This window comes from Lepisosteus platostomus, chromosome 4, assembly GCF_059453375.1.
Source record: "Lepisosteus platostomus isolate fLepPlt1 chromosome 4, fLepPlt1.hap1, whole genome shotgun sequence".
Classification (NCBI taxonomy): Eukaryota; Metazoa; Chordata; class Actinopteri; order Semionotiformes; family Lepisosteidae; genus Lepisosteus; species Lepisosteus platostomus.
The window spans coordinates 71,076,728-71,103,988 of record NC_142614.1 but is presented as its reverse complement, the minus strand read 5'-3'; the positions used below and the strand labels follow the sequence as shown (position 1 = coordinate 71,103,988).

Here is a 27,261-nt window from a genome sequence, read left to right as displayed (position 1 = left end):
GTACGCAGTCCAAGACAGCACTGGCACGCTCACGGGTCCGGCTGGCGTCGCAGACGGGCCGCAAGGAGGATCTGCAGTTGATTTGTGCCATTTCAACATGATTTTCTGACTCCGCGTTCTGCGTTCCGGCGCGTTTCCTGTCCCAGACGTTCTGGTCTCGCAGCTTTGCTCGTTTCCTCCTCACCTGCTTGCATGACACGGTGGAGCAGCTGGAGAGATTATCCGTGGGCGACGCGTGTAGAGTGAGCATCTCTGAGGTTTAATGTGCGAGTCCGTCTCGCATTTCAAATCGGGCTGCCTTCCAGCTGTTGTGCACGAGTCTCTGCGCTTTGAATGTTTAGCGCTGTTCTGTGTGGTTGCCTTCCGGCTTGCCTCTAAAACGTGTCTGCCGGCGCTGCTGTTCAGATCTGGCCACAGCAGAGCTCATGAAACTTTAAATGGAATAATCCTCGCAAGAGATTGTTTTACAGCGTGTTGATTAATCAATACAAGAAAAAAAGAGAGGAAGTGATTCACCTGGCCTGAGGGTGACACCATTCGTCACGTAAATCTTTTCGTTCATTCTCGGTTCAAAGCGTTTAACCGAAATAGTGATGCAGTCCTAATTATGCAACTCTTTATTAAATAATGAGCATTGATATAATCACATGAAACTTTACAATTTGGTCATTTTTCATTGCTCTCTGGAAATAAAATCATTTAAGGTTCTGTTCTGCCAAGCTAAAGATGAGAACTGAATCTTTTTTTTTTGTCTTGCACTACAAAACCAGTCAGCCTCAGGAACAGCTATGAAACTTGTGCCCAGAGGACACAAATACAGAGCTGTATGGAAATGCATTTTAAATTGATACCAGGGGGCTCTTCTTTACACAGAGCATTGTGGGAGTTGGGAGCAGGCTGCCCAGCCATGGTGTCAAAGTCGATACCAATATTTGTTCCGCATTTGTCTTCTTAACCAATTTCCAAGCAAATAGGTGTCAAGGCAATAAAGTATTGAACTATGCAGGTCGTCTGTCTCTCCTGTGTGTCTACTTGTGCTTATTTCACAACTATTTAACCTGCTCAATTTGGACAATTGACCGTATATTTTACTATATATATATTCTTTCTCATCCTACATGTCTGTTATTTGTGAATAGGTTCATGTTGTGTTAAATGTATTGTGTAATGTGTTATGTCTTTATCTGCCTGAGAATCAAATTTCCCATCTGGAAAAAAAAGGAGATGCTTTCCTGCTTTTTTCCACCTCACAAAACACACGTGGAGAAACAAGACAGAAGGTTTCAAGTTAGTATTTTTCTTTCTAGTGATTTAAAGTTGTTCTCTTTTAATGTAGTACAGTATCCAGAATGTTATTGTGTACATTGAGTTTCAGGGGACTGTTGGAATTTTTGGAAGCGGTGAAGGCTTTTCCCGGTGTGCCATTCCTCCTTTCCTTAATCACCCTTCCTCTTAAAAAAAGTTTCGCTGCGTGGAGAATTGATGACTGCGGAGGACTAGAGAAATAATTTTAAAGGGGGAAACTAGAGGTGGACCCCTGAGAGCTGACTTTGGAAACTCGTAACCTCGTCCGCCCCCCGTGTGAGAGAGTCTGTCCTCGTAGCCCGGCTTTCTCTGCGGGTCTTTTGTGTGTAACTGGCTTAGCGCGCGTGTGACCCGATAAGGCCGGTGTGTGTGTGTGTTAGAGGAAAACGTGTGTGAGCAGGGTGTTTCTGATGTGTGGAAGCCGGAGGAATGTTTTGAGGGGCCAGATTGAATTTAATGGCCCTGTGACGAGCCGCTGTGCACTGTTTGGTTTGGAAAGAGCGCGGCTTCCTGTGAGCGTCTCTGGCGAGTTGGCGGCTCCTGCTGTGCTTTCGTGCTCGGTGCGAGAGAGACGGAGAGGCACAGCAGCTCGCCTCCCGTCCAGAAACTCACACGCCCACGTATTTCCCATTCTGGAGAACCAGGAGCGTGGAGTGAATAGAGGAAGGTGTGAATAAAAATCAATATTGAACTAAAACAAACTCGTCCCAGACTGCCTTCCCAGTGAAAGTGAAGGATTTACGGCTGACGCGGAAAATTGCGGGACACCCAGTGTTAAAACCTACGAGGTACATGCAGGGTGGAAGGAAGGAATGAGGCGTCCTGGCAGAAACTGGAGTTGGAGACTAACGGCTTTTGGACGGAGCCTGCCGGCGCTCCGGAGCCGCTCAGAGGAAGCGTGATAAATAATGTCTGGGGTGAAATGTGGGAGTCGCAGAAGGAGTAACGCCTAACTTCTCCCAGCAGTGCTGTGCTCGCAGAGAAAACGACCAGAGCTGGATTTCATCCTGTCCTATCGCCGTGTTCTGGAATCAAGACCTAGCCGACCTGTCTTTTTTTTTCACCGGTTTTTCACAGGAGACCTTCACTGCAACAGAACTCGAGTGCCGCTGCTCACCCAGTAACGCAGTTAAATGTTATCTGACCGCGGTCGAATCGTTTTTGGAAATCGTAAATCCCAATTTTCGCAGACTCGCCGGCAAACCGTGAGAAACAGACCTTAATTCGTAACGGTATTCCTCGTACAATCGAAATCCAGTGCTACTCGCTTCGTCGGGGGGTGCCATTGCGATTCATTTAACTTCTGCCCGGTGTCTGTGCGCCCTGCCGCGTGGTAACGTGTCTGATGGATGAACCCCCGCACAAGCGCCGAGCGTTAACAATTCTCTAAATTATTCAGGCAGCCTTCAGGACTGATACTCATGCGAGCAGTCAGGGGTCGGGCAGCACATAAAACCGCGTCTCGACACCGACACAAGGGCCGACTCGTGACCCCCGCCAAGCGCGGGCACTGGGTCTGAGCGAAACAGATGCTCGGTGCGCGGCTCTCGCAAGGCGCTACTTCGGGTCCTAAGGAGGTTTTCCAAAATTTAAAACTACGGCAGGTAAAATATATGTACCCTTTAGTTGATTTCGTTTAATTTTGCCATCAAGCTAAACTGATTTGGCTTTGGGTTATGACATGAAGCTTTATAACGAGCTGGCTGCCCGCTGTCAGTGTTGTAAGGCACGTGAATTCATTCAGTATGTAATATTTTATAATGTTATACTACAGTATGAGTCAACGTGCAAGATTTTGGCTAGTTTTGCTGTCAGTCTCCCTTGGTATTGGAACAAGTAAATACTTTATCAGAGGAAAATAAGTAGACCTTTGTAAGAATTTAAAACCCTGGTTTTCCGATGCTTTAAATGAAAGGCTTCTCCAAAGAAAGAAGACACTAAAGGAAATAACAACTCAAATGCTTAATGCCCAGGCTTCTTAAATGGGATTTAATTTCTTTTAAGCCCTCTTTCAGCGGCACTCTGCGAGCCTTAGTCGTTAATTTGAGGCTAAACTGGTTCCAGCGTTAGTCGTGAGACGTGACCGCCTCTCAGTTCGGACAGATGAGCTCTTTGTTTTGGGGAGGGTGCATGTTAGATCTGGCAGCTGGAGTTCAAGAACTTTTTTTTTTAGTGCAGCTCGTTCGGTACAAAACATATCCTCGTTTTTAAGAAACAGCTTCCAACAGATATACATATGATCTTCATGTGTAGTGTGTCTTGTAGCATCCAGACTGGGTTTTCAAGTGTACGCCGTTCAGAACTGCGGCCATCTGAACTGTTGTGATCCTGGATGCGCTTATTTTAAGCCTAACACCTACCTTCCATTTATTTTATAATTGCAGGGTCGGGTTACAGTACCGCGACTGTGTTTCTTTCGCGTCGCCTTGAGCTGATCAGACCGGGATAATTCGCCGTCTGACTGCGTTTGGAAGGTTTAACTCGGTTTTTATTCTCGGTCTCTGTTTTCAAACATTACGCCTTCCCCAGGGACGGTAATGCCCCTGCGGACTGGTGTATATTTAAAAAGCGTGTGACTTGTACGCCGCTCTTATTTTTTTTTACTTATTTATGAAGACCCTCACTCCCCATCGCGACGCGCACGAAACTGGCCCGGTTCAGCGGGGCTGCTGTGCGCTCCAGCGGAGGCGATGCCCTATTGTGGCGAGGTCCTGACAAGGCGGGACAGACGGCAGTCACATCGGGACCACCTGATACAAAGACCAGTAATAAATTAAAAAAGACCTTTCATTCCCCTCAATGACTGGGGAGGGAGAGGAGTGTGGGCGCGCCTGCTGAGTAGCTCATTGTTCTCGGGGAAATAAAAAAAAAAAAGAGGCAGGACTGTGGTTTGGAATCGTCGTTATTGATATTTGCAAGAGCAAGCACTTTATGGACGTTCACCAGCGAGGAAAGTTTCGGCTCATCTCTCCAGTGGGTCTCTGTCGTGCAGCCCGCCCTGTCGTGCGGGGTGAAGTTCATTTACGCACCGAGAAGTCCGCTCCCTTCGGGTGAAGGGGTTCAAATTGGAGCGAAGTTCAGTCCAGGCTTGAGGTGTCGCTTTGTTTATCACACGCCAAATATCGGATTTGTTTTATTACCAATTGTGTGTTTCTTTGTTTGTTTAAACGACGCCCATGTTGGATTTTGAGGGCGACCTGCGCGGACGGAACCGAGCCGGGCCCATTACGATGGCACTTTATTGTGGAGTCGGCCACAGAGTCACGCCGATGACCTTTAATACCAAAAGTTGCAGTAAACTAAACATTTAAAAAAAAAACCATATACTCACACACAAGTTTCCACTGGGTCGAGAGAAAAAAAAAACGACTTGCATTTTTTTTACGGAAAGTAGCGAGGCCGTGGAGTTGCGTCTTCGAGTGACCCGTGGATTTTCCCCTCGAGGAATGCACGCGGAGAGATTAACGGAAATGGAGGAGAAACTGCGAATCCTCGAGGATCTGAACATGATCTACATCCGACAGATCGCCCTGAGCTTGCAGGTAACACGTCGCGCTAAACATCACCTCTTTCCCACCTTAATGAGTCAGTTCGCTGGATAGGGTGGGGTGGGAGAGGGGGGCGTTCACTTATGAGAAATTAGCGCATTGTGGGAAATGGACTTTCAAGAATTTGGTTTGCCACTTGGAAAAAAATAAGAAAATGAAACACAGTAGGCAGTGTAGGAATTCTGGGTCAGAATGCCGTTCCTGTGGTGGGGATTGTGTTGGGGGCACTATTGATTCAAAGAACCAGCTCTCTTGCCTACAGCCCATTTCTCCACGGTATCCGAGTTACTTTTGAGCTGCTGATGCAGTTCGCTGTCGTCTTGGTAAAACGGAGCCACAGCAGAGAGCCCGGTGATGCACTGCAAGGTGTCAGTTTTAAATCCACTCCTCACGCTCCTCGAGGCTTTGAGCCAGCGAGTACGCTTGGAGGAGACGATGATAGCGTGTGTCCGACGGACAGAGAACTTCATTACGAAGAGCTTTCCCTCGGATTTACAGGAAACTGAGGTGTGTTAGTCGGGGCAGAGAAATGTGTAGGCCTTGTTTCGGGAAGAAGTGAAGAGTTTTACTGGGATTGGTCCCACTTGGAGTCCCTGCTGCTTTAGTGTACTTAGTGATTTAACAGCTGCACCCAGACAAGATGGAAGGGACTGGTAACACATCGAGGAGAAGTTCAGAGCAGCCACATCTCGGCAAGGAGGATTAGGCAGAGTAACAAAAAAAGAACTGGTTAACGTAAAGGCAGGCACAGTTTGGATTTCAAAGGATTTAAAAAAATGTTGTTGTTTTTTTCTTCCAACCTCTCCTGGTGCTCTGCTCCACAGCTGAAGGGCGCAGTGGTCGTTTCCTGCAGAATGATACCGGGCACATGAGGCTCGTGCTCCCCACTCCTGCTGTCCGTTTCCCTCTACGCGTCCGTGCTTGTATCTCCCCCTCTGTTTTGAAGAGACCCTGACCTGCACTGGTGTAGTGTTTCCTGACACTGGGAGTCAGGTGGAGAGTCAGACAGCTATGTGTGCCAGTTCTTCCACACACCTGCTGCTCTGAGACTGTCCCACCTCGAGCAGCTCCTAGTGTGCCTTCCTGTCCTGTTTGCAGAACGCGGTGTGAGCAAGAGATTGCTTGTACTGCATCTGGTCTGCTGTCCATAAGCCCACACTCTCCCCAAGCCACATAACTGCTCGTCTGCAAAGTGGCTCAGCTGTCTGTCCTGCACAGAGCCCTCAGGGTCCACGAGCGATAAAGGCTACTGCATATTCAGTGTGCCGAAATGACCGTCTGGTTCAGGTTAGCAGTATGTCGCCTGTACGTATGAGCATTGCCTTTGACAGTCCTCAGCTCATGCTGGACATGTGACAGGAAACCAGCTGGACTGATACGAATGCAAAAATCTTTTCAGCTGCAGATATGGGATCATAGATGTGCACAGGAAATTCAGAAATTTTTGCTTGGGGTGAGATAGTGGCTGTGGATTTAGGACTCCTGCTTTCAACCACCCAACAAACTCTCATCTAAGCTGTCAATAAACTAAGCCAAGCGATCCCCTGGGCTAGCGCCCAGCCAAAACAGTAACTCATTGTATCCCATGACGCAGCACAGCCCACAGTGTCTCCAGAGGAATTTTGGACCATAGAGAGCTGGCTTTTCTCACCCGGAAGCACAGCTTCAAGACTGGGGCGTTGTCAGGCATTTGCAGATGCAGTGCTCTTTGAGCTTGAATGCACGCCATCTTCTGCAGCTCCAGCGTCTGTAGACCAGCCCAAGGCTCCATACACTCTGCTTTGTCTCATCTGCTGTTTAAGTTCTGTTCCATTTGTGTTACATGAGGATTGTACACACCAAAGCAACCAGGAGTACTCAAGAACAGCAGATGCTGTCTGGTGCCAAAGTCTCTCAGAAGTGTTTGATACAGGCATCCACGTTTTGTAGTTTTTGGATAGTAACAGGGAAATGGATAATATTACAAGCTGCAGGCGTTATCCCACAATCCAAACTCAAACTATATATCCTACACAGTTACCATTTTAAGTATATTTGGACACCAATAGATACAGTATTTGGAAATAAAATATGCCAACAGCCATGTCACTCTGCAAATTACAGCTGGCAGCCAACTGCAGCTCAGCAGGTGTGAGCCTGGTCTGTATTTGGATGGGACACCTCCTGGGAAAGCTGAGGTTGCTGCTGGAAGAGGTGTTAGTGGGGCCAGCAGGGGGCGCTCACACTGTGGTCCTGGGAGTCCTAATGCCCCAGTATAGTGACAGGAACACTATACTGTAAACGGGCGCCGTCCTTCAGATGAGACGTAAAACCGAGGTCCTGACTGTGGTCATTAAAAATCCCAGGGTGTTTCTCGAAAAGAGTAGGGGTGTAACCCCGGCGTCCTGGCCAAAGTTCCCATTGGCCCTTACCAATCATGGCCTCCTAATAATCCCCATCTATGAATTGGCTTCATCACTCTGCTCTCCTCCCCACTGATATCTGATGTGTGGTGAGCGTTCTGGCGCACTATGGCTGCCGTCGCATCATCCAGGTGGGGCTGCACACTGGTGGTGATGGAGGGGATCCCCATTACCTGTAAAGAGCTTTGAGTGGAGTGGCCAGAAAAGCGCTATATAAGTGTAAGCAATTAATATTATTAATTATTATTATTAAAATGTGGAAGCTGTTGTCGATTAGGATTTACTCTAGAGCCCACACCTCTCCAGTTTGCTCAGTGTCAAAAGAAACCTTGTAGAGCTCATATGGAGCCAAAAAGCGTCAGTGAAACAGTGCAGTAACTCCTGAAGTAGCTTTAGAGCACCTACATCATCTTCAGCGACGGACTCCCTCCAGACTGTTCCCCACCAAGTGCAGGTTTTCACCAAGCCGATAATTAGCAGTAGGTAATTGATCTCTGGAAAGACGCGTCCCCTGTTGCTGGTTCTACAGTACATGCCCTTCCATGAGGTTTCCACTCCTTTGGAAGAAATCTGCTGAGTTGACTTTCTTTGCCTTTGAGAGTTTTACTGCCTGGATCGGGTCTCCTCACAGTATGCTGTGTTCAGACTGATAAAGCCCGTCAGTGCAGGACGTTCTTTTCAGCCCCAGAATGTATCTGGGTGCTATTTTCTGGGCTGATTCCAGAGTATGAGTATCTTTTCTATAATGTGGTGACCAAAATTGTTTGTACACAATATTCTAGATTTCCGGGACTATTAGAATAGCACTTACTAGTGCATTATTTGAATTTTAACATGACATCCTTTGATTTAATTTCTGTTCCTTTATGTATGGATCCCAGCACTGTGTTTGATATTTTGGGATTGCTTCCCCTCATTGTGTCACCATGAACACCTGTCTTTTTCATGACTAGCTTCTTCTAGCTCAGCGTTTCCTAAATAATTATTATATATTCTGAGCAAGAAAGCACTCATTAACTGTGTTGTCTGTGTTGACAGAGCTGAAGTCACCCATAAATACTCCTCCTTTTGCACATCAATTATTTTTCATTAAACGTGGTGAATTATAATCACCATCTGCATTTGGTGATCCATAGCTTACTCCGAGCACTCTGGCTTTGCATGGTTCTCAATGAGTCTGACTGCATGCAGTAGATTCAGAGGCTCAAGTTCCTGAACCTGAATTCTGTTTGATATCCAGTATATTGCTTCACCTTCCTGTTTCTCTGGAACAGAGTGGATCCAGTTATGTTCCACTCCAACACCGAACATCCAGACTCATACAGATAGACCCCCAGGATCCGAATTGACCCCGGAGCCCCAGTGCTGTGAGGCGGCTATGCTAACTGCACCACCACGCTGTTTGTTTCTGGTAACTCCTAGCATTTAGGTATAGTCTTGTTTTCCCCTGCAGTTCTCCCTAGTCTTTTTTCCCTTTGTAGATTCTTGTTTGGTTTTATTTGGTTTCTCCCAGCTTCTTTCCTAGTTGAAGTGTTTGGGGCTCTTCAGTGTGGGTTCTTGAGCCCTTGTCATTTCTGTCAGCCCCGCAGTTTCCAGTGGGGCAGATCGCAGCGCCCCCTGGCTGCTCCCCGCTGGACCGCCCTGACGGCGGCCTCAGGGCGTGACTCCTCTGCCCCACCGCGAGAGTGTCGCCCCGGTGTGGCTGGGCCATTAGGGAAGCCGTGCACGTGGCTGTCAACACTGACGGATCGCAGTGACAGGAGGCCACACATGGCCCTGTGGGAGCTGTGGCGTCCCACTGTACTGTGCCTGCTCAACATCCCTTTCGCTTACTGTAATAGGTTTAATTAAACTAGTGCTAATCGGCGGTGTTTTCCAGTAATTCACTTCAACGAGTCTGATCAGGACGCTCACACTTGGCTGCCGTCTCTTTCACAGTAGTGAGACTGATTAGCCTAAGAGCTGGTCCGCTCTTTCACTTTGAGGAGACTAATTACTTTGTCATTAGCATCCTATTAATCTCTGATTAAGCCTCACTGGCCTATAATAAGCAGCTCCCCTCTTCATTGCAGGGAACGTTTTGCCTGTTTCCTTTTCAGTAGCTCCAGGAAGGAGGTGTACTCGAGCTCAGTGTGAAATTCCTCGATGTCCGAGACCTCTTTCGGTCCCGATATGTGCATTGTCAAAGCCAGCGAGGATCTCTATCCCTCTTTGTAGTTTTCTGGGAACAGGAGGGCCTTAGAGAGTTCAGTTACTGTATGTTCAAATTAGCTGCTTTGAGTACAAAATATCCCTATGAACTTAACGCACACAACGCAGAAGCCTCAAACACCGCAGTGCGGGGTTGCTTGGCCTCGTGTGTCATTCATGTGCTCATGCCCCAGACTTGATTTTCAAACCATGAATGAAGTTATTTTTTAAAAAGCTTTTCTGTGGTTTACATGACCACATGTAATGAGGGAGGCATTCACCCTGTTCGCTGTTAATAATAATTTAGGATGCTGTCCATAGACTTGTATGGAAGATCAGAGGCAGATATGAACTCTCCAACCTAATGTACTTAAAATTCCCAGTGACGTGATAATTTTGTTTTGCAAACGGCCTAAATCCAAACATGATGGTACATCATTAGCCTGTCGGAGGACCTGAAGGTGAGTCCCCTGGTGTTAATGCAGCTGTTTGCAAGTGGTAAATAAAGCTCTGAGTGACGAACAAGTCCAGCCGAACTCTGACCCCTGCCTGCCCTGCTGAGCTGCAGCTGTAGGTGACATAGATGTTCAGCTGTCGTACAAGCCATCGGTATCCGTCAGGAATTTCAGCTGACTCATAGCTGCGCCCTGACCTAACTCTTTAAATACTGCAGCGAGGGGGAGTGGTTGTGCACAGGACTTTGGTGTCCGATGGGAAGAAGATTGCTCTGGCGTAGCCTGGCACGAAGAGCTTCATGCAGTGACGTCAGGGCTTCAGCCTTGTAGGAGAGATTCTCGCGCGCAGTTCAGCGATCCACACAGACGCTGTTACCCGCCAGCAGCCATATCACCCTGAGGCTCACAGCTGGCAGCCCACTGAAGCTCAGCAGGTGTGAGCCTGGTCAGTCCCTGGATGGGAGACCTCTGGGAAAAACTAGGGTTGCTGCTGGAAGAGGTGTTAGTGGTGTCAGTAGGGGGCGCTCACACTGCAGGGTGTGTAGGCCCTAATGCCCCAGTATATGATATACCAATCATGGCCTCCTAATAATCCCCATCTCTGAACTGGCTTCATCACTCTGCTCTCCTCCCCACTGAGAGCCGGTGTGTGGGGAGAGGACTGGCGCACTCTGGCTGCTGTCGCATCATCCAGGTGGGGCTGCACACTGGTGGTGGTGGTGAAGGGGATCCCCATGACCTGTAAAGCGCTTTGAGTGGAGTGTCCAGAAAAGCGCTTTATAAGTGTAAGCAATAATTATTGCCTGCTTGGGGCTTATCTGCAAGCTGGAGCTCTTCCCTGGTGCCGCTGCAGTCCCACAGAACCGAGCTGATGGCCGTGTATGAGGAAAGGCTTACAAGCCGAGTGGTGGGGATTGATGACAGCTGCTTGTCTAGCTCTCCCCGTGAGGCCTGACCACCTGGTTCTTGTGAAACACCCGCTTTTGAAAAAGCTGTTGAGCCTTGACAGTCACCTGCCTGGTTGTGTACTGTTTTTAGGACATGAAGTCTCTGCACGTGGGTGTTGGCTAGCTCTTCTGTGAGTCTTGTCACGTTTTTCGTCAGTCCAGAAGTGTTCCATCAGCCGTGCGAAGGAAGGAGCTGGGGAAATCTCTGCAGTTTTGTTCGTCGTCGTGGCTGCTGAATGGAAGTAAGACCATGGAGTGGGTTTAGACCAGGGATCTCCGAAACCGAAATCATCCTGAAACCAGGATCGCACCTTCCCCCTTATCTCAGCCACAGACTCATCTCCTCCTAGTCCTCTCGATTCATTAGCAGGTTTTGACTTCTCCCTGAGTGTCGATACTCCTGCTCCCTGTCTTTTGTTCCCCCATGCTTCACTATCTGCTGACGCCCCCCTCTCCCTCACGCCTGAAGAAGGCTCCACAGCCGGAAGGCTCCCTTCTTTTCCTTCCAGCACGGAATAAACCCGTTCCTGTGTATATACAGTATGTATGCTGTATATGTATTTATATACTGTATGTATGTAGCCCTGATTTCGGGCTCGTGTGGAGGGGAGGAGGCACTGCAGGCTTGAGAAAGGGGGCTTTTTGTTCATGTAGCCTCGCTGCCCCCGTCTCCCCCAGCCTGGAGGAGCTGGGCTGAATGGCCACTCTGTGTCCGGAGCCGGGGTGGGCCGCCAGTGAAATGCCTCGGCTTCCAGCAGTTTCCTTTGGAAAAACACCAGCGAGGAGGGGCGACCTCAGCGCGTCTCCCTGTCTTAGGGGGGACAGACTCCCCTCTTCTCAATGGCTGGCAAGCTCAGCGCTGGGAAGGCCAGCTGGCCTGGTAGAGGCAAGTGGGACATCAGCAGAAAGAGCTCGACTCCTTGCCTTCCAAGCCTGGCTTGTTCCTATTCCTCCTTCAGATGTGTTCATTCACTGGGCAGACCCAAGCAGGGAGCTAGAATTGCTGCAGCACCGCTCTTTATTTTTGGAGTCATGTTTTTTTTCAAGTGCACGGGTAGCAGGTCTGTTGAGTAAAGCCAAACCTTAGATCCACTGTCCTTCAGTACTGGGGGAAAATCTGTAATAGTGTTGCGGAAAGAGGTGACCACTGACAGACCGCCTTAAAAAGAAGGGTAGAATCCTCTTACGGATTTGTTGCAGAGAATGTTTGATGTTATGCATGTGCTTTTGACTAACACAGTTAGTTTTGTCCCACCCCGGGGACCTGCTCATGTAGCGGAGCTAGTTCGGACACGGTGACGTCATCGCCCTCCCTGCGCGTAGCGGGGTCCTCAGCCGCCTGGGCTGGGGGAGCTCTCCTTTAGCTCACTCGGCTGGTTCCCTGTTGTGTTACGCCGGAGCCCCGGGTTCACGCCCCAAGTGCTGCAGGACGGAACGGGGTGGCGGGGGGCACGAGACCGCGCGGAACCGCGACGGTCACACTCGGATCCTCCCTGTGCTGGCAGGTTCACAGGGACGAATCTTGTGTTGACATCTTTTTTTTTTTTTTTTGCTGCCACTTCCAGTGACGGGCTGTGCTCTCGGCCCTGGGTGTGATGTTGAAAGGGCAGGAGGGCCTGCGCAGAGGCTGACTGTCCCGAGGTCCTTTAAAACCATCTAGCGGAGCCCTGCTCTTGCGGACTGGGGCCGTGGTTGTTTTGGCACGGCTTCAGGGAGGCAGCTCGATGTGTCGGTCCAGTCAGGGCGGAGTGTCTCTGGGCAGTGGTCGCCGTCATTGTGCCTTTTCGGCTCGGCGCACGGGAGCAACGTGTGGCGCTAAGGGCTGTTTGGTCTCTGCAGGAAGCCTGCGTCAGGGGAGGAAGCCTGGCCTGTAATTTGAAAGCGTCTCGTTTTCTCGGCAGCGGCCGGGCTCGGCCCCGCTTCGTACTGTGAGCCGAGTCGGGGGGGGAGTGACTTCGGCGGAACAGAACTTTGTGTGCGAGCCGCTCCCGGGGGGTATCGAAGAGCGGGCCTCTCGTGGCGTGGGGGCGCGCGCAGACCCCCAGCGAGCCGCACTGAGGTGAAAGGATTGAATGACAGCCTGCTGCAGGAGCAGGCTGCCGGAGGACAGTGGTTTTTAAACAGCCGGAGGCTCCGTTTAGTAAAAGGAATCCCCTGCGAGGCCTGGGGTGGGGGTGGATAATTTCACGCCTTTCTGTCAACAACTATTTCTTGCTTGCTCTTTATTGCCGTTAACTCTTTATTGCGTGCGAGTGGCTTGAGTCCCCTGCACTGCTGCTTTGGTCTGTCCATCCGTGTTCTGACTGCTTTATGCGATTCGGGTTCCTGGTAGGGAGCAGGAAACAGCCAGGCCATCGCAGGGCAGGCACACAGTCGCGCCAGGGCCAGTTTCCCAGAAGCCAGTTAACTGTGCAGGACTGTGGGAGGAAACCGGAGCATCCAGAGGAATCCTGTGCAAACGCAGGGAGAACATGCAAACTCCACACAGACAGCCCCCCCAGGTCCAGAACTGCACCCAGGGCCCCAGTGCCGCGAGGCAGCAGTATTGACCGCCCCCCGTGGTGCAAAGTGAGCGGCTGTGTAGGCGGCCAGCACCGGGCCCACGCAGCTCCGGGCCGAGAGCAGCATGGGCCGGGCCCACTGCGCCACCTTGAGTCCCGGAGGGGTCTCTGCGTGCCCTTCCCACTCCGCACGGCGGCGCCGCGGTCCTGCACGCGCTGGCCTCGCACCCCTCTGCCACACGCTGAGTTTAAGTGATCTGTTCCAGCTCTTTTGAGACTGAAAGAGGTTAAGGTTGCGAACTCAAAGAGGCCATTTGGCTGTTCAGTAATTTCCTGAGCCATCTGTCCGTCTCTTAAAGTGTCACAGAGATCCTGCCGATCTGCGCTCCCTGAAGCCGTCTGTCGGGCTGCGGGGCTGTTTGGTTTGTTTTTACCCGTCTGTATGCAACACATCTTTCAGAGCGGTCAGCCTACTCTTTGAACAGTTTCCAGGGCAGAACAGTCCCTTTTCCAGTGTTGATTAGCATGAGAAAGGTCACGAAAGAGAAGAAGCCATTGGGCCATTTAACCTGTTTAGTTGCTAATTGATCCAAAGATCTCGACCTGTTTCCTGAAAGGTGGCAGGGTATCGACTTCAATAGAATGGCTGCGTACATTCGCTTATAAGGAACAGGTAACTGGTTTATTCTATGCTGAAAAGGAAAGAAAGGAAATGCAACATTTTGGCTGTGGAGCCTTCTTCAGGTGTGGCTCTACAGCCGAAACATTGTGTTTCTTTTCTTTTCTCCATAGAATAAACCCGTTGCCTGTTCCTTTGCAGCCTACGCATGCTGACGCAGCTCCGTACTCGAGCGACTACAGTAGCTTATTCCACGCTCCCTGCTGTGCTGATGCCCAGGTACCCGTGTCAATAACGTGGCCGTGTGTCTAGCTTGTTCCATACTCCCACAGGGCCCAGTTACCCTCAAGAGGGAGCTTGCAGAGTTCATCCCACTCGGTGTGTCAGTCCTCGGAGCTGGACACCTGCTGCTTCACAACAGGTTGACGTGAGCGGTACGCCTCCTGCAGACTCTTCCAGAGAAGTCATCCAATTTGCAGTAGAATTGGATTTGAAATGTTTCATTAAACTCGTTGGCCTGGTGGTGCAGTGGTCCTTGGGGGTACTGTCTGTGTGGAGTTTGTATGTTCTCCCCATGTTCACGTGGACTTCCTCCCGCACTCCACAGGCACACTGGTAGGTTAACTGGCTCCTGGGAAAACAGGTCCTGGTGAGAGTGCGTGTATCCGTGTGTCCGCCCTGCGATGGACAGGTATCCCACCCAGGATGTACGCCTGTTGCTTGCTGGGACAGACTCCAGCTCCCCCGTGCCCCTGTACTGGGAAGGTCCTGGGAAGAAAGGAAGTGTTTTTGCAGAGGAAAGATCCTCCGCTCCCAAGTCCCCACTGAGTGAAAATATTCACCCCGTGCTTCCATTCCAGGAAAGGATGAGTCAAGTAGATTCATCTGGTGCTGTAGGGTCATTAACATGGCATGCTAATTATCAGCATTAGAATACATATGAATGCTTTTCATTCATGACGGCTTGTGAATAAAGAATTGGATAGCGTGCAAGGAGGCTGCTTCTATTCTTATCCATTTGGGCTTTCCTCCCTCTCGCATCAGTGAAGTGGATTGTCTGTGTCGGCCGAGCGGGTGGACACTGGGGGCTTGTTTCGCCGCTCGGGGTGAAAAGGGGCTTTGTTGGGAGTCGGTCAGAGAGAGAGAGAGACGGCCCTGCTCCGAGCGCAGAGCCGGGATGTCGGGGAACGCGGTCCCGGAGGGGGCGATGGCGACGTTTCCCCCCCTGACGGAGAAGTGGAAGGTCAGATCGGGGGGGCCCGCGTTGTTCTCGGGGCTCCGTGGGCCCCGCGTTGCTTGAGCCCAGACGACGCGCGGCCTGGGAGGGGCTGGCAGCCGCACTGGGGTGAGAGGTTCTTGAAGTCCTGGGATTTCTCTGGTGGGGTGGGCAGAGCTCCTGAAGATGTGAGCTGTTCGTGTTCCCGTGGGTTCTGGTGCTCCCGGAAGAAGGTCTGCGGACAGGCGCTTGAACTCTCCGATGAAATCGGATGCGGAAGGAGGATGTGGCTTAGCTTAGCCCTCATCCAACATCCTTCCACTGGCCAAGACGGTGGCTAGCGTGTTAGCATTCATCACAGAGGTTACTGCTCGGAGGGAAACGCCCTGCTGTGACAGGTGAAGCAGAGTTAAGTCTCTGTGTGAATTGTAAAAAAAAAACAAAAACAAGCAAAATAACACTGGAAAAATTTGTAGAAAATATCCTTATACTGTAAAGCCTTCAGTCTGGACGAGTTGGGTTATTGTAACCCTAGAGTCCACATGCAGGTAAAGCCAATGCAGTCTCTTTTTTCACAGTGCACGTCCAGGGTATAAAAAGCAGTGTTAATGCCAGCTCAAGAAAAGACATCATTTTTGTTGTCATGGCGGTGGGTGCTCCCAGTTCACAGCACTTCTGTGAATTGGTGTTTGTTGTGAATATCTTCACAGCAGATATAAGCTTGTAATCACTAATTACATGACCCAACTTGCTAACACCTGCCTGACTCCACACAAACAAGTTAATTGGTTTAGACTGTACAATTTATTTTTGTGATCTGTGTTGTGGTGGGTTTAAACTCGATGAAACATCAAAAGTCATACGTCTATTACAGCTCTAAAAAATTTTAAAAGATGAGCTAATAGGCGGCGTATCAGTAAGAGCTGCTGGAGTAAGGAGTAAGGGGTTTTGCATGATGACTGCCACCCCAGAGTGCTTTGCAAGGCAAGCTTTGGCATGACTGAGCTCTTATTCTGATAAGCTATCGCTGGACAGCAGGGGGGCTTGCAGTCCACATAAGCTTTAAAGCTGCTCTTTGTCAATTGCCGCTTCAGGCCTGGAAGACGTCTTGCGCTGTGGTGAGAGAAAGAACTGGTTGTTTCAGTGCAGGAGCTTGGCGAGCTGAAACCTGACAATCTCCAGAAGCCCCTGAATGTCCCACAAACACCAGGGGTTCGTAGTTCTCAAGGACAGGTGTAACAGTACAAGAGGGGGTGGGGGGCTGTGCACCCCCACCTCTGTCACACTGTTCTCCTTCTCCGCACACAGTGATAAAACGCTGGTGTGAGCCTGGTCGGGCCCTGGATGGGAGACCTCCTGGGACAAACTAAGGTTGCTGCTGGAAGAGGTGTTAGTGGTGCCAGCAGGGGGCGCTCAACCCTGCGGTCCATGTGGGTCCTAATGCCCCAGTATAGTGATGGGGACACAATACTGTAAACAGGCGCCGTCCTTCGGATGAGACATAAAACCGAGGTCCTGACTCTGTGGTCATTAAAAATTCCAGGATGTTTCTCGAAAAGAGTAGGAGTGTAACCCTGGCGTCCTGGCCAAATTTCCCCCTGGTCTTTACCCATCATGGCCTCCTAATAACCCCCATCTCTAAGGGGTTCAGGCTGCCGTTGGAACATGCTCCCTTGCAGGCAGAGCCACTCCCCATTACTGACTCTTAGCTTCCTTGGAGTCAAACCAGTGAAGGAACAGGAGCACTGCCGTGTTTGTCCGTGGATCCTGGAGCGCATGTCCTGGCTTGCCCGGCCTCGGTCTGGCAGGTGTGCTGCTGTGGAAGTGCTGGGGTTTCACTGGGGTCAGGCGTCAGGGAGGTGGGTAGGGCTCTCTCAGCCGGCTCCAGCCCTCCTGGCAGGAGCAGTGGAGGCTGCAGTGTCGAACGGCAGCTGGCTCTGCCCCGGTGGGTGTGAGCCTGGGTGGGTGTCTCGGTCTCTCCTGCTGGGGTTCACACGTTGCCAACGTAGAGCCAAGTCTCAAACCCGCCCAGCTGGTTCTTACTGGGTTTAGCCCATTCACCCAGCCATCCGTTTTCTAAGCGCTTTATCTCAGGGGCCCTGACAGGAGCACAGAAACCAGGGCAGTCCAGGAACGAGTGATATGGACGTGCTGGTAGGGGAACAGGGCACAGCTCTGTGGAAAGATGAAAGGACACTGGTCTGACGAACAATGTCAATGTTTCAGTTGCGGGGGGTGTCTGTCTCAAGCCGTCTTGATGCTTTATAGGGGTGCAGTGCCTCAGTCCTCCTGAAGATGTGGCTGTCCTCACCCCCCACTCGCCCTGAGCTGCTGCTAGGAGGAATTCCGAGTCGCCGATCCCAGCTTCCTTCAGCACACCCAGATACTTCCAAGTTTCTTGCTCCAGGATAAATAGCCTCATCACCCCTCCCCTTGAGACACATTGGGGAAGTCAACCCCTACCTAGTCTGGCGGAGTGTAACAATAGGAGTGAATGGGAATGCACGCCTGCTGAGCTTGGCAGCGCACACGGTGAGAGAGGAAGCACTGCGAGGGTCTGCCTCTGCAGTGGAGTCAGAGAGGGGCGAAGGGAGGGGGCTGACATTGTGACCCGACACGAAGTTCACGCTGCTTCGAATCGTCCCAGGGCGTCTCAGATTCTGCTCGCCTGCAGCTTTCCCAGCCCCCTCCCCCTGGGCAGGCGGGAGGGTGGACTGGGGTGGACTGGGGGAATGATATGCAAAGCTGGGATGAAGGAAGATTTTGCAGAACGTTACACTTCCTTTGTGTAAAGACCTTGGAGAGTGGCGTCATCCACCTTAACCTGTATTAAACTCCTAATTGTCTGTTGCTTATATCTTATTTTAGAACAGAAGCCTGAGTTGAGATCCCGAAACCTGTATTTAGCTGCTGCACTGATCCTCAAGTACTGCTGTACGGTTTACAATTGTGTTGCTGTAACAGGCAGGACTGGAATAAGGCGATTGTTCTGTAATGCCAGTCTGAGTGCTAACAATAAAGCCACTCATTTCATGTTGTTTGTGAGCCAAGCCTGCTGGGCTAGAGACCTGGAGGTGGAAGGGAGAGGAGTTCCAGGCAGTGTTTTCCATACCCCCCCCCATTCTGCAGTGCCCCATCTGCCTCCTGGCTCAGGCCCGAGCAGATAAACGGTGTAAATGCAGTAATGGCCCCATGTGGAGAGTCATTATCGCCATCCAGCCTGGGGCAGCTTGGAGACGCCTTGGCCAGCTCCCTCTTATTTTCACACCTTCCCTCTTTGTGCGATTGAGCCGGCAATGCGCCCACACACACACACCCCCTCCGAAAGGAATTTCTTTCCTTTCTGTGTCTGTACTGACTGACTTCCTTTTATTGTCCAAGATGGGAAATCGGCTTTGCAGGCAGGTAGAAGTCATGATACAATACATTTCACCCCTCGTGGACCCATGAATACATCAGTGGCATGTATGTATGAAGAGAAAAACAAAAAATATACAATCAGTTGTCCACATTAAGCAGGTTAATAGCTGTAGGAATTAAAGATAATTTAGTTCTATTTACATTGAATCTTGCCAGTCTAAATCGGCGCCCGGATGGGAGGAGGTCAGATTCGCTGTCCAAGAGACGGTCACGACAGTCAGTGATGATAGTGGCCTTCCTCAGTATTTGGAACAAGTAAAGGTTTATTCCCTGCTGAAAAAAGAAGAAAGGAGTCTTCTTCAGGTGTGAGAAAGACAGGGGAGTCAGTAGAGATTATAGGTTCACACCTTCCCCCTTCTCTCAACGACAGACTTGTTTTCTTCTAGTCCTCTCCATCGTTTGCAGGTTTTGACCTCACCCCTCTCTTCACCCCCTCTGCCTGCCCCCTGCTGCCGCCTCCTCTCCACTCCCGGCTTTTCTTCTCCTGTTATATAATCTCCCCTGTCTTTCTCGCACCTGAAGAAGGCTCCACGGCCGGAGAGAGTTCCCTCTCTTCTCTTTTCAGCGTGGAATAAACCTCTACTTGTTCCTTTGCAGCCTACGCACACTGACGCAGCTCCCTACTTGAACTTCCTCAGTATTTGTTTGACGTTGCTTTCTGCTCTGTCTGTTTTTATAGGGTGTATTAAGGTGACCAAACCAGGCTACCGCAGTGAGTGTTAGGACAGATTCAGTGAAAGACTGATAGAATGAAGTCATTGTTGTAGTACACACAAAGAGTAGAGTTTTCTCAGGAAGACAAATCGCTGCTGGTTTGTAATAAAAATAATATTTTTTAAAAAGATTCCTTCCCAAACCTAGGACTTTGTGATAAAGTGATAAAAAAAAGACAAAGAAAAGATCAAATAAAATGTCAAAGAACAAAAATTGACAAAACCATACAGGATGGAATGTAGGGCAATCGGACACAGGCTCTGATAGAAAGGTGGGTTTTGACTTTAGGTTTGAAGAGTCAAAGAATTTGTCTCGAGTCAGAGGAAGGACATGCCAAAACAAAACAGCAGTGACAGAGCTCTTCTTAACTGTGGCTTCTGTGTCTTCCTCAGAGGTTAGCTTGGAAGCAAAAAAGCCAGCTTTTGTTGGTGTGTGGGCTAATTGTGCATTTCCTCGTTTTTTGTGCCTGTGTGAATGTGTGCCACCTACCAGCTGAGTGTGTTGCAGTAGGTTTTTAATTTTTTTTAACGACTAGATTTCTGAGCACCATGAATGTTGTCTGGTGCACAGTTTGTGCTGTATTGGGGTTCTGTGTGGTCTGGTGGGGAGTCTGTGCTGTATTTATTGGGGTTCTGCGTGGTCTGGTGGGGAGTCTGTGCTGTATTGGGGTTCTGCGTGGTCAGGTGGGGAGTCTGTGCTGTATTTATTGGGGTTCTGCGTGGTCTGGTGGGGCGTCTGTGCTGTATTTATTGGGGTTCTGCGTGGTCTGGTGGGGAGTCTGTGCTGTATTGGGGTTCTGCGTGGTCAGGTGGGGAGTCTGTGCTGTATTGGGGTTCTGCGTGGTCTGGTGGGAAGTCTGTGCTGTATTGGGGTTCTGCGTGGTCTGGTGGGGAGTCTGTGCTGTATTTATTGGGGTTCTGCGTGGTCAGGTGGGGAGTCTGTGCTGTATTTATTGGGGTTCTGCGTGGTCTGGTGGGGAGTCTGTGCTGTATTTATTGGGGTTCTGCGTGGTCTGGTGGGGAGTCTGTGCTGTATTTATTGGGGTTCTGCGTGGTCAGGTGGGGAGTCTGCTGTATTGGGGTTCTGTGTAGTCAGGTGGGGAGTCTGTGCTGTATTGGGGTTCTGCGTGGCCTGGTGGGGAGTCTGTGCTGTATTTATTGGGGTTCTGCGTGGTCAGGTGGGGAGTCTGTGCTGTATTGGGGTTCTGCGTGGTCAGGTGGGGAGTCTGTGCTGTATTGGGGTTCTGCGTGGTCTGGTGGGGAGTCTGTGCTGTATTGGGGTTCTGCGTGGTCAGGTGGGGAGTCTGTGCTGTATTGGGGTTCTGCGTGGTCTGGTGGGGAGTCTGTGCTGTATTGGGGTTCTGCGTGGTCTGGTGGGGAGTCTGTGCTGTATTGGGGTTCTGCGTGGTCAGGTGGGGAGTCTGCTGTATTTATTGGGGTTCTGCGTGGTCTGGTGGGGAGTCTGTGCTGTATTTATTGGGGTTCTGCGTGGTCAGGTGGGGAGTCTGTGCTGTATTGGGGTTCTGCGTGGTCAGGTGGGGAGTCTGTGCTGTATTGGGGTTCTGCATGGTCAGGTGGGGAGTCTGCTGTATTTATTGGGGTTCTGCGTGGTCTGGTGGGGAGTCTGTGCTGTATTTATTGGGGTTCTGTGTGGTCAGGTGGGGAGTCTGTGCTGTATTTATTGGGGTTCTGCGTGGTCAGGTGGGGAGTCTGTGCTGTATTGGGGTTCTGCGTGGTCAGGTGGGGAGTCTGTGCTGTATTGGGGTTCTGCGTGGTCAGGTGGGGAGTCTGTGCTGTATTGGGGTTCTGTGTGGTCAGGTGGGGAGTCTGTGCTGTATTGGGGTTCTGTGTAGTCAGGTGGGGAGTCTGTGCTGTATTGGGGTTCTGCGTGGTCAGGTGGGGAGTCTGTGCTGTATTGGGGTTCTGCGTGGTCAGGTGGGGAGTCTGTGCTGTATTTATTGGGGTTCTGCGTGGTCAGGTGGGGAGTCTGTGCTGTATTGGGGTTCTGCGTGGTCAGGTGGGGAGTCTGTGCTGTATTGGGGGGCTGTGTGGCAAGTTGGGGAATCTCTCCTGTACAGGGGGGTCTGTACTTTCCTCACCTCTACATTTCCTTGCCTGTAATTTGCATTGCATCATTGTGCACTTAGATGTTGCTTTTTTGTGTAACAATGTGTCTCAGTTGCACTTTGTCTGTGTATTATGTTCATGTGATTAGGAATGCATTGTAATATTTCATTGCACTGCATCTTAATTCATTGTGTCTGATGCCTTTATCTAATATGATGTATAGGGGTTACAGCTCTTAAAATCCGTTGTTAAAAATGAACTGAACACAGAGGTCCAATCCTGCGACAAGACAACCAGCACAGCTCTGGAGTTCGTGCTCCTAGTGAAGAATATAAGGATAAGTGTTTTTGCATGCAAATCTAATGCCCCTGTGCATTTCTGAGGTGTGTGTGCGCTTGTAATCCTGTTAGATGTCTTTGTGTCTGCCTGTGTTTAACATCGCCAGTGCAGCGTGCTGAAAGTGGGTTTCCCCAGCTGTCCTGTTGCTATTGCTGTGGGGTGCTGTGAAAACACCCCCAGACTCAGCACAGGGGCAGAGAGGTCTAGCAGACACTCATAGCAGGGGTGCCCAGCCCTGGATCAGAGGCTGGGTGTGCTGACAACCGCAGGTGAAGTTCAGAGGACCCCGCTCCTTTAATTAAAAGCCGTTCTCCTCTTCCTGAGCGCTGGTTTGGTCTGAGGGGGCAGCGCCTCAGTCACGGCTTGTGTGAGGCGGGTGTAAACTTTGCACGAAATAAATGAGATACTGTAATTTTAACTGTCTGGTTCATATGATAGAAATCGGACAGAAAAATTGTGTCCCAGTGGCAGATGTTTTACATTTTTTTTGTTGTTGTTGGTGTTCATTAATCAGCGCTTCAGAGCACAGGTGCCGCATACCAGTGTTTGTAACTTGTCTGCATTAAGGCCAGAGCTGCAAAGGATTAAGAGCTTTAATACTTGTGTAACGCATTGTCATTTCGGATCCCCATTCCTACGTTTTCAGAGCAAGGAGGGGAATCATTAAGGAAAACTGATATTCATATGAGCACTTCGGACTGGTTTACTCAAAACCAATCTCCCCTCTACCGCCAAATCGTGTTGAAGTCATTGTGGGAGGTCGCGCCTCTGTGCGCGCAAGATAAATGGCAATAAACGAGACAGTGTAGTAAACAGGGCCATAAAGTATCCGGACACCTTTCACATTGCAGCGTCTTGACCCCTCTTGCCTGTGCGCGCAGAAGAGCACGCACTCTCCCCGTCTCCCCACTGTGTCATCCCAGCTCGGCGCTGCTATTGTTAGCTCGGCGTGGGGATGATGTAATCCCGGCTTCTCCTCTCCCCGGCAGTGGAAATTCAGCGAGCGAGAGAGAGAGAGGGAGCCGGGGGAGAAAGGCTGACAGGCGCTCATGTCTGCCGCTGGCTCGGTCCTTTTTCCGCCGGAGTCTCCCCCCACCCCCGCCGGTTTTTCATTTCTTTTTCGCCCCCCCCTCCCCTCTCCGACCCCCCCTGTCAGACTCGACTCGCGATTCTTTCGGGATCTCGCCGGAGATGGAAAAGGAGCTTCTTTTAATAGAACTTCATGCGCCGCACGGAGGGCGCGCTGTAGCCTTATCTGAGCGAAGTCGTTTCCACCTGAGCCGGCGGGGCTGGAGAGCCACGTAACGGGATTGTCACCGACCCAGCGGCGCGCCGCCTCCTGCTTCTCTCCTACACCCCCCGAAAAGAGCCTTTGAGACATCGGCTGGGAAAAAAAAACCACAAACAAAACAACGACAAACAAAAACGAAAACCCTGCCGCGCTGCCTCCCTGGCTGTTGCGGCGAAACCGCGTTCAATCTGAGCTCTCCACACCGGTAACCAACCGACCCACCCCCGGCGGCTGCAGGGTGGACGTCCCGGGGAGATGAGCTCGGTCAGATGACCGGGCCGAGGAGCGCCGGTCGCCCTGGCCGCTGGGGAGCCCCCCTGCTCCTCGTGACGGGACCCGCGCGGCCCCCGGGCCCAGGACCCCCCCAACTCTCCGCCCTGCGCTCGCCACGAACCGCACCCCCCCCTGTCTTGGGAGCCCGTCCTGCGCTCTTGTTTTAAATTTGAGGGGAGAGCGGGGTGAAGAGAGCGTTTTACATGGCCTTGCGGTGCCGGCCAGTCGTGTGATTTTGACTTTTATTGGGGGACCCGGACCTCTGCAGAGATGAACAGCTGCCACAGCCACCGAGTGAGTGTGGGAGGATATTTTCTGTGGTTTGGAGTGCGCTGTGTAATTAGGATTTGTTATTTTGTTGTTGTTGTTGTTGTTGTTGTTGTTCTTGTTGCTTGTGCTTCATGTGGACCGTCGCTTCCAGTTGGTGCGGTTTCCGTGGCCGTGTGCAGAGCGGACAAAGTTTCGCCGGGGCGCCCGGGCAGGTGCTCCCTGAGCCCGGGGGGGTCAGGCGGCGAGACGCGTGAGCTGCGTGTGTGTGTGCGTGGGTAAGGGTGGCCCGCGCGGCTGTCCGCCACGGGAAGTGGAAATGGAAGTGAAAAGCCAAGTCCCATGAAAACGGTTTACAGCAGGGAGCAATTTTCCGGATTAGGAGGGGCAGCGGAGAATGGCGGTCAGGGTGTGCGTAAAATTTAATATTGGATTTACGGCTGAGCGGTGTGTGTGTGTGTGAAGCCCAACTGCAGTGGGAACAGATCTTTTCATTCTGATTGGAACGAATCAGCGTGTATTTTACAGTAACTTTACATGGGGTTTTAGAGCCTCTTGGGTTTTTAAAGTAAGACCAGAGTTCCTCCAGTCAAGGACAGAGGCACTGTTGGCCAGTTTCTTCACCTGTGTGACGAGCCTGTTATCCTCAGCGTATGTACAAGTCTTCTTGCCCCGTGAAGGGCAGGAAGAATGATGTATGTGCATGGCGTACAGACACCCTTATTTATCGGCTTAAATCCAAAGTGATGCTGAGCGTCTCATGCCGTAGACCTGCGTGGTGTTTGAAAGGATTATTCACTTCCGCGTCTTCTCACGGGAAGCAAAATACTTCATTCCCTGCAATTTAATACCCCAGGCAGAGGTACAGTAGTTTGTATCCTGTGGCAAAGGAGGTGGACTTGGACTTTGGGTGGCCTGGCAGTGCCAAGGTTAGGGGGCAGCAGACTGGAGTATAACTGAGACTGTGGTAGATGCTGCTCTTTTGCTTTCAGTCTGTGTTTGAATCTGAATGCAATATCCAAACCTCCAGTGTTGTTCATGCATTGTGTGGCTGTTCTGTCTCTGAAACACCTGCTTCTGTGACACTGATTCAAAACCGCAATACCGTGGGCAGTGTCCGTGAGTGTTCCTGAAGGATCCAAGCGACATAGTTGTCCGGATAAGTCAATTACAGCTTAAACGCCAGTCACAGGCCAGGGCTACTTGTTAAAATCGTCTTGCATTGCAGGATCCATGAGAATGCAGTCTGCCGCAGGGCTGTCCGGCCCTGGTATTGAAGGGTCGTGCATCTGCAGGTTTTCATTCCAAATTAGCGCGTTATTGGCTTAACTGGACCCAATTTAACAGCTTCTCCTGGCTCTTCAGAACTGAAGTGAGGCTCCTTTAAAGATCCCTAAATAACCTGCACATACACAAGCCCTTCCAGGAACAGGATTTGATATCTCTGGCTGATAGTCACGCAGTAATCATTTATCATAAGACTAGCAAGCGTTGTTCATGAGGTGTGTGTGAGAAAAATGTGGCATCTTGTTCTTTGGTGCCGTAACACTGTGTGCTTTATTGGAATCACTGATCATTTTGCAAGGCAGTAATTCACAGTACTGCAGTTTTCGTATGGCAGAGGACTGTCTGAAAGGGTTTCCTGTGGGATTCTCACTGGTGAAGTGTGACTGGTTGTAGCCACTGCAGTCAACTCCTTTCGCAGTAAACAGCGTCTCTTAAAATAATCTTGAGCGCTTGTGAGCAACAGTTTCAAGTGTCACGATTGGCAGCTTCAGCAGCTGTGAAGGAAGCGCTTGACTCTGTGAATAAACCTCATGTCCCCTAACAGCATGCAAGAGAAATGTCACAAAGGAGGAAGCAGATTTATAATAGATTTCTAGAGAGCATGATTTACAACTGTAGTTTGTGCGCCGAGGAGTCAGTTCTGTTGCTTTCCCATGCATTGGCATGTTTAAAAGTCTTGTTCCACACCCCCGCCCATCCGTACATGTCCATATCTCAGCTTGGCGCGGCCTCAGAGGGGCGAGGGACTGGTCACTCTCTGTACCCCTAATTTATCACAGGACACGGACTGCTCCAGTCACTCATGAACACACCCTCCCTCGTATCACATGGCGTTGTCTTTCATGAACAGTCCTTTGCAAGCAAGTAAAACGTAACCGTGGGCCACGTTGTAAAGGAGGACAGGGTAAATGACGTTCAGATGAAAGTGTGCGGGCGAGAGGAGGCAGTTTGGCCCATCTTGATCGTTTTGTTACCATTAGCTTATTGACCTGAACTGTTGCCCTGGTTGTTTTCAACAAGCGGCCGGTCATCGGCTTTAACAACATGACAAGGCAGCTTGCCCCTGCCACCCGCCACCCTTTTTGTAAAGATGTGTGTCTTGAGTAGAAAGTCTTCTCTGCTCCAGACCAAGACTTTATGGGTGGGCACACAGGCACACAGAGAAGAGAGCTCAGAAATGATTCACAGACAGACCTAAACTAAACACGAGGCTGTTAAAACGCTTACCAGAGCATTGAAACACAGCAGAGTGAAAAGGCACTGGAGGATCAGAGCAGCTGTGCTCACAGCAGGAGCCCTGACCAGGTGTGAGCGCTCCGTGAGGAACAGGGCTCTGTCACGAGATGAGTCTGTGAGCTCTGAGGCCAGTCACAGCCAGCTGCACGTCTCTGGAAGACTGTCATGCAGTGATTACTGCCTTGTGCAATTAAACTGAATTTTCCCTTTTGTTGGGAGAATGGTGTCAGTTAAGGCGCTTTTTGTTCTTATGCACGGGAAGCAGCTGTGGGGTTTTGTGCAGGAAGAAGCCCGTGCCCTCGTGCTTGTCAGTAGAGGAGAGATTTCTTCCCTCAGACGTCCGTGTCCAGGTGCAGTTTGTTGCCGTTCTTTGCTGCAGAACTGTGTGTAATTTAAATAATCGTTTTCATTTGCTTAAAGAAGGAAGGCTATGTTTCGGCTGTGGAGCCTTCTTCAGGTGTGAGGGAGAGAAGGGGAAGGAGCAAATAAATAAGGCAAAAGAGCACAGCAGACAGAATAGGTACGAAGGGGGACCAGGGGCAAACAGGATACCCGCCAATTAAAACCAAGCCCCAGTCTGGCATTGCTTTTCTGCTTGCTGTCATTGAAAGGTCATCAAACTCCATGCTGCCTTGTTTCTTGTCAGTGCAGAGACCAGGCTGCGGCTGTCTGGGCAGTCCCAGTAACCGCCGGCTTACTGCCAGCTCTGCAGCCAGAATCAACTGGAGTCCCACGGGCTTCCTGCTGGAGCTGCCTGTTCTGCCAGCAGTGCGAGAGTCAGCATGGGCCAGGGGCTGGCCTGCCAGAGCCAGATAAGACCTCACACTCTCTCTCTCTCTCTGCAGAGCTGCTGCTCCTCCCTGCACAGCAGTGCCTCCAGAGATCCCAGCCTTCATCTGTGTCCCCCCCTGTCTCCCTTCCCCCGGCGCCCCAGTTCAGTTCAAGGGGCATCACTGGCATGACCGATGAGTTGATGCGTCTTCTGTCTCCTTCCCTCTCTTGGCTGAAGTCCCCCGGCCTCCTGTGGGCGGCTGCCGGAGGACGCTGGCGGTCAACCTGTGCTCCGTGCGTGCTGTCTGGGCCCGACGCAGAGAGAGCAGCCGCGGGCAGACGGCGATGCTCTGAGGGCAGGGTCTCAGCGCGGGCCAGCCCCCCCGCCTGCGCCTCTCCCTCCCCCTCCCCTCG

General features: G+C 50.9%; 1 protein-coding gene across 12 annotated transcripts in view; it reads left to right on the top strand.

Moving 5' to 3' along the window:
* The window catches only part of LOC148673777 (rhotekin-like), a 108,641-nt gene that overhangs the window by 31,085 nt on the left and 50,295 nt on the right, over positions 1–27,261 (top strand). The window contains exon 1 of one of the 12 annotated variants that reach the window (XM_088630589.1): positions 1,404–4,847. The exons of 10 other annotated variants lie outside the window; for them this stretch is intronic. In XM_088630589.1, coding sequence (XP_088486715.1) covers positions 4,752–4,847 — 96 coding nt within the window. In that variant the 5' untranslated portion in view covers positions 1,404–4,751. Of the gene's footprint in view, positions 1–1,403; positions 4,848–22,531; positions 23,581–27,261 lie in introns of those variants that run through there. One more of the 12 variants, XM_088630590.1, reaches the window with a different exon arrangement.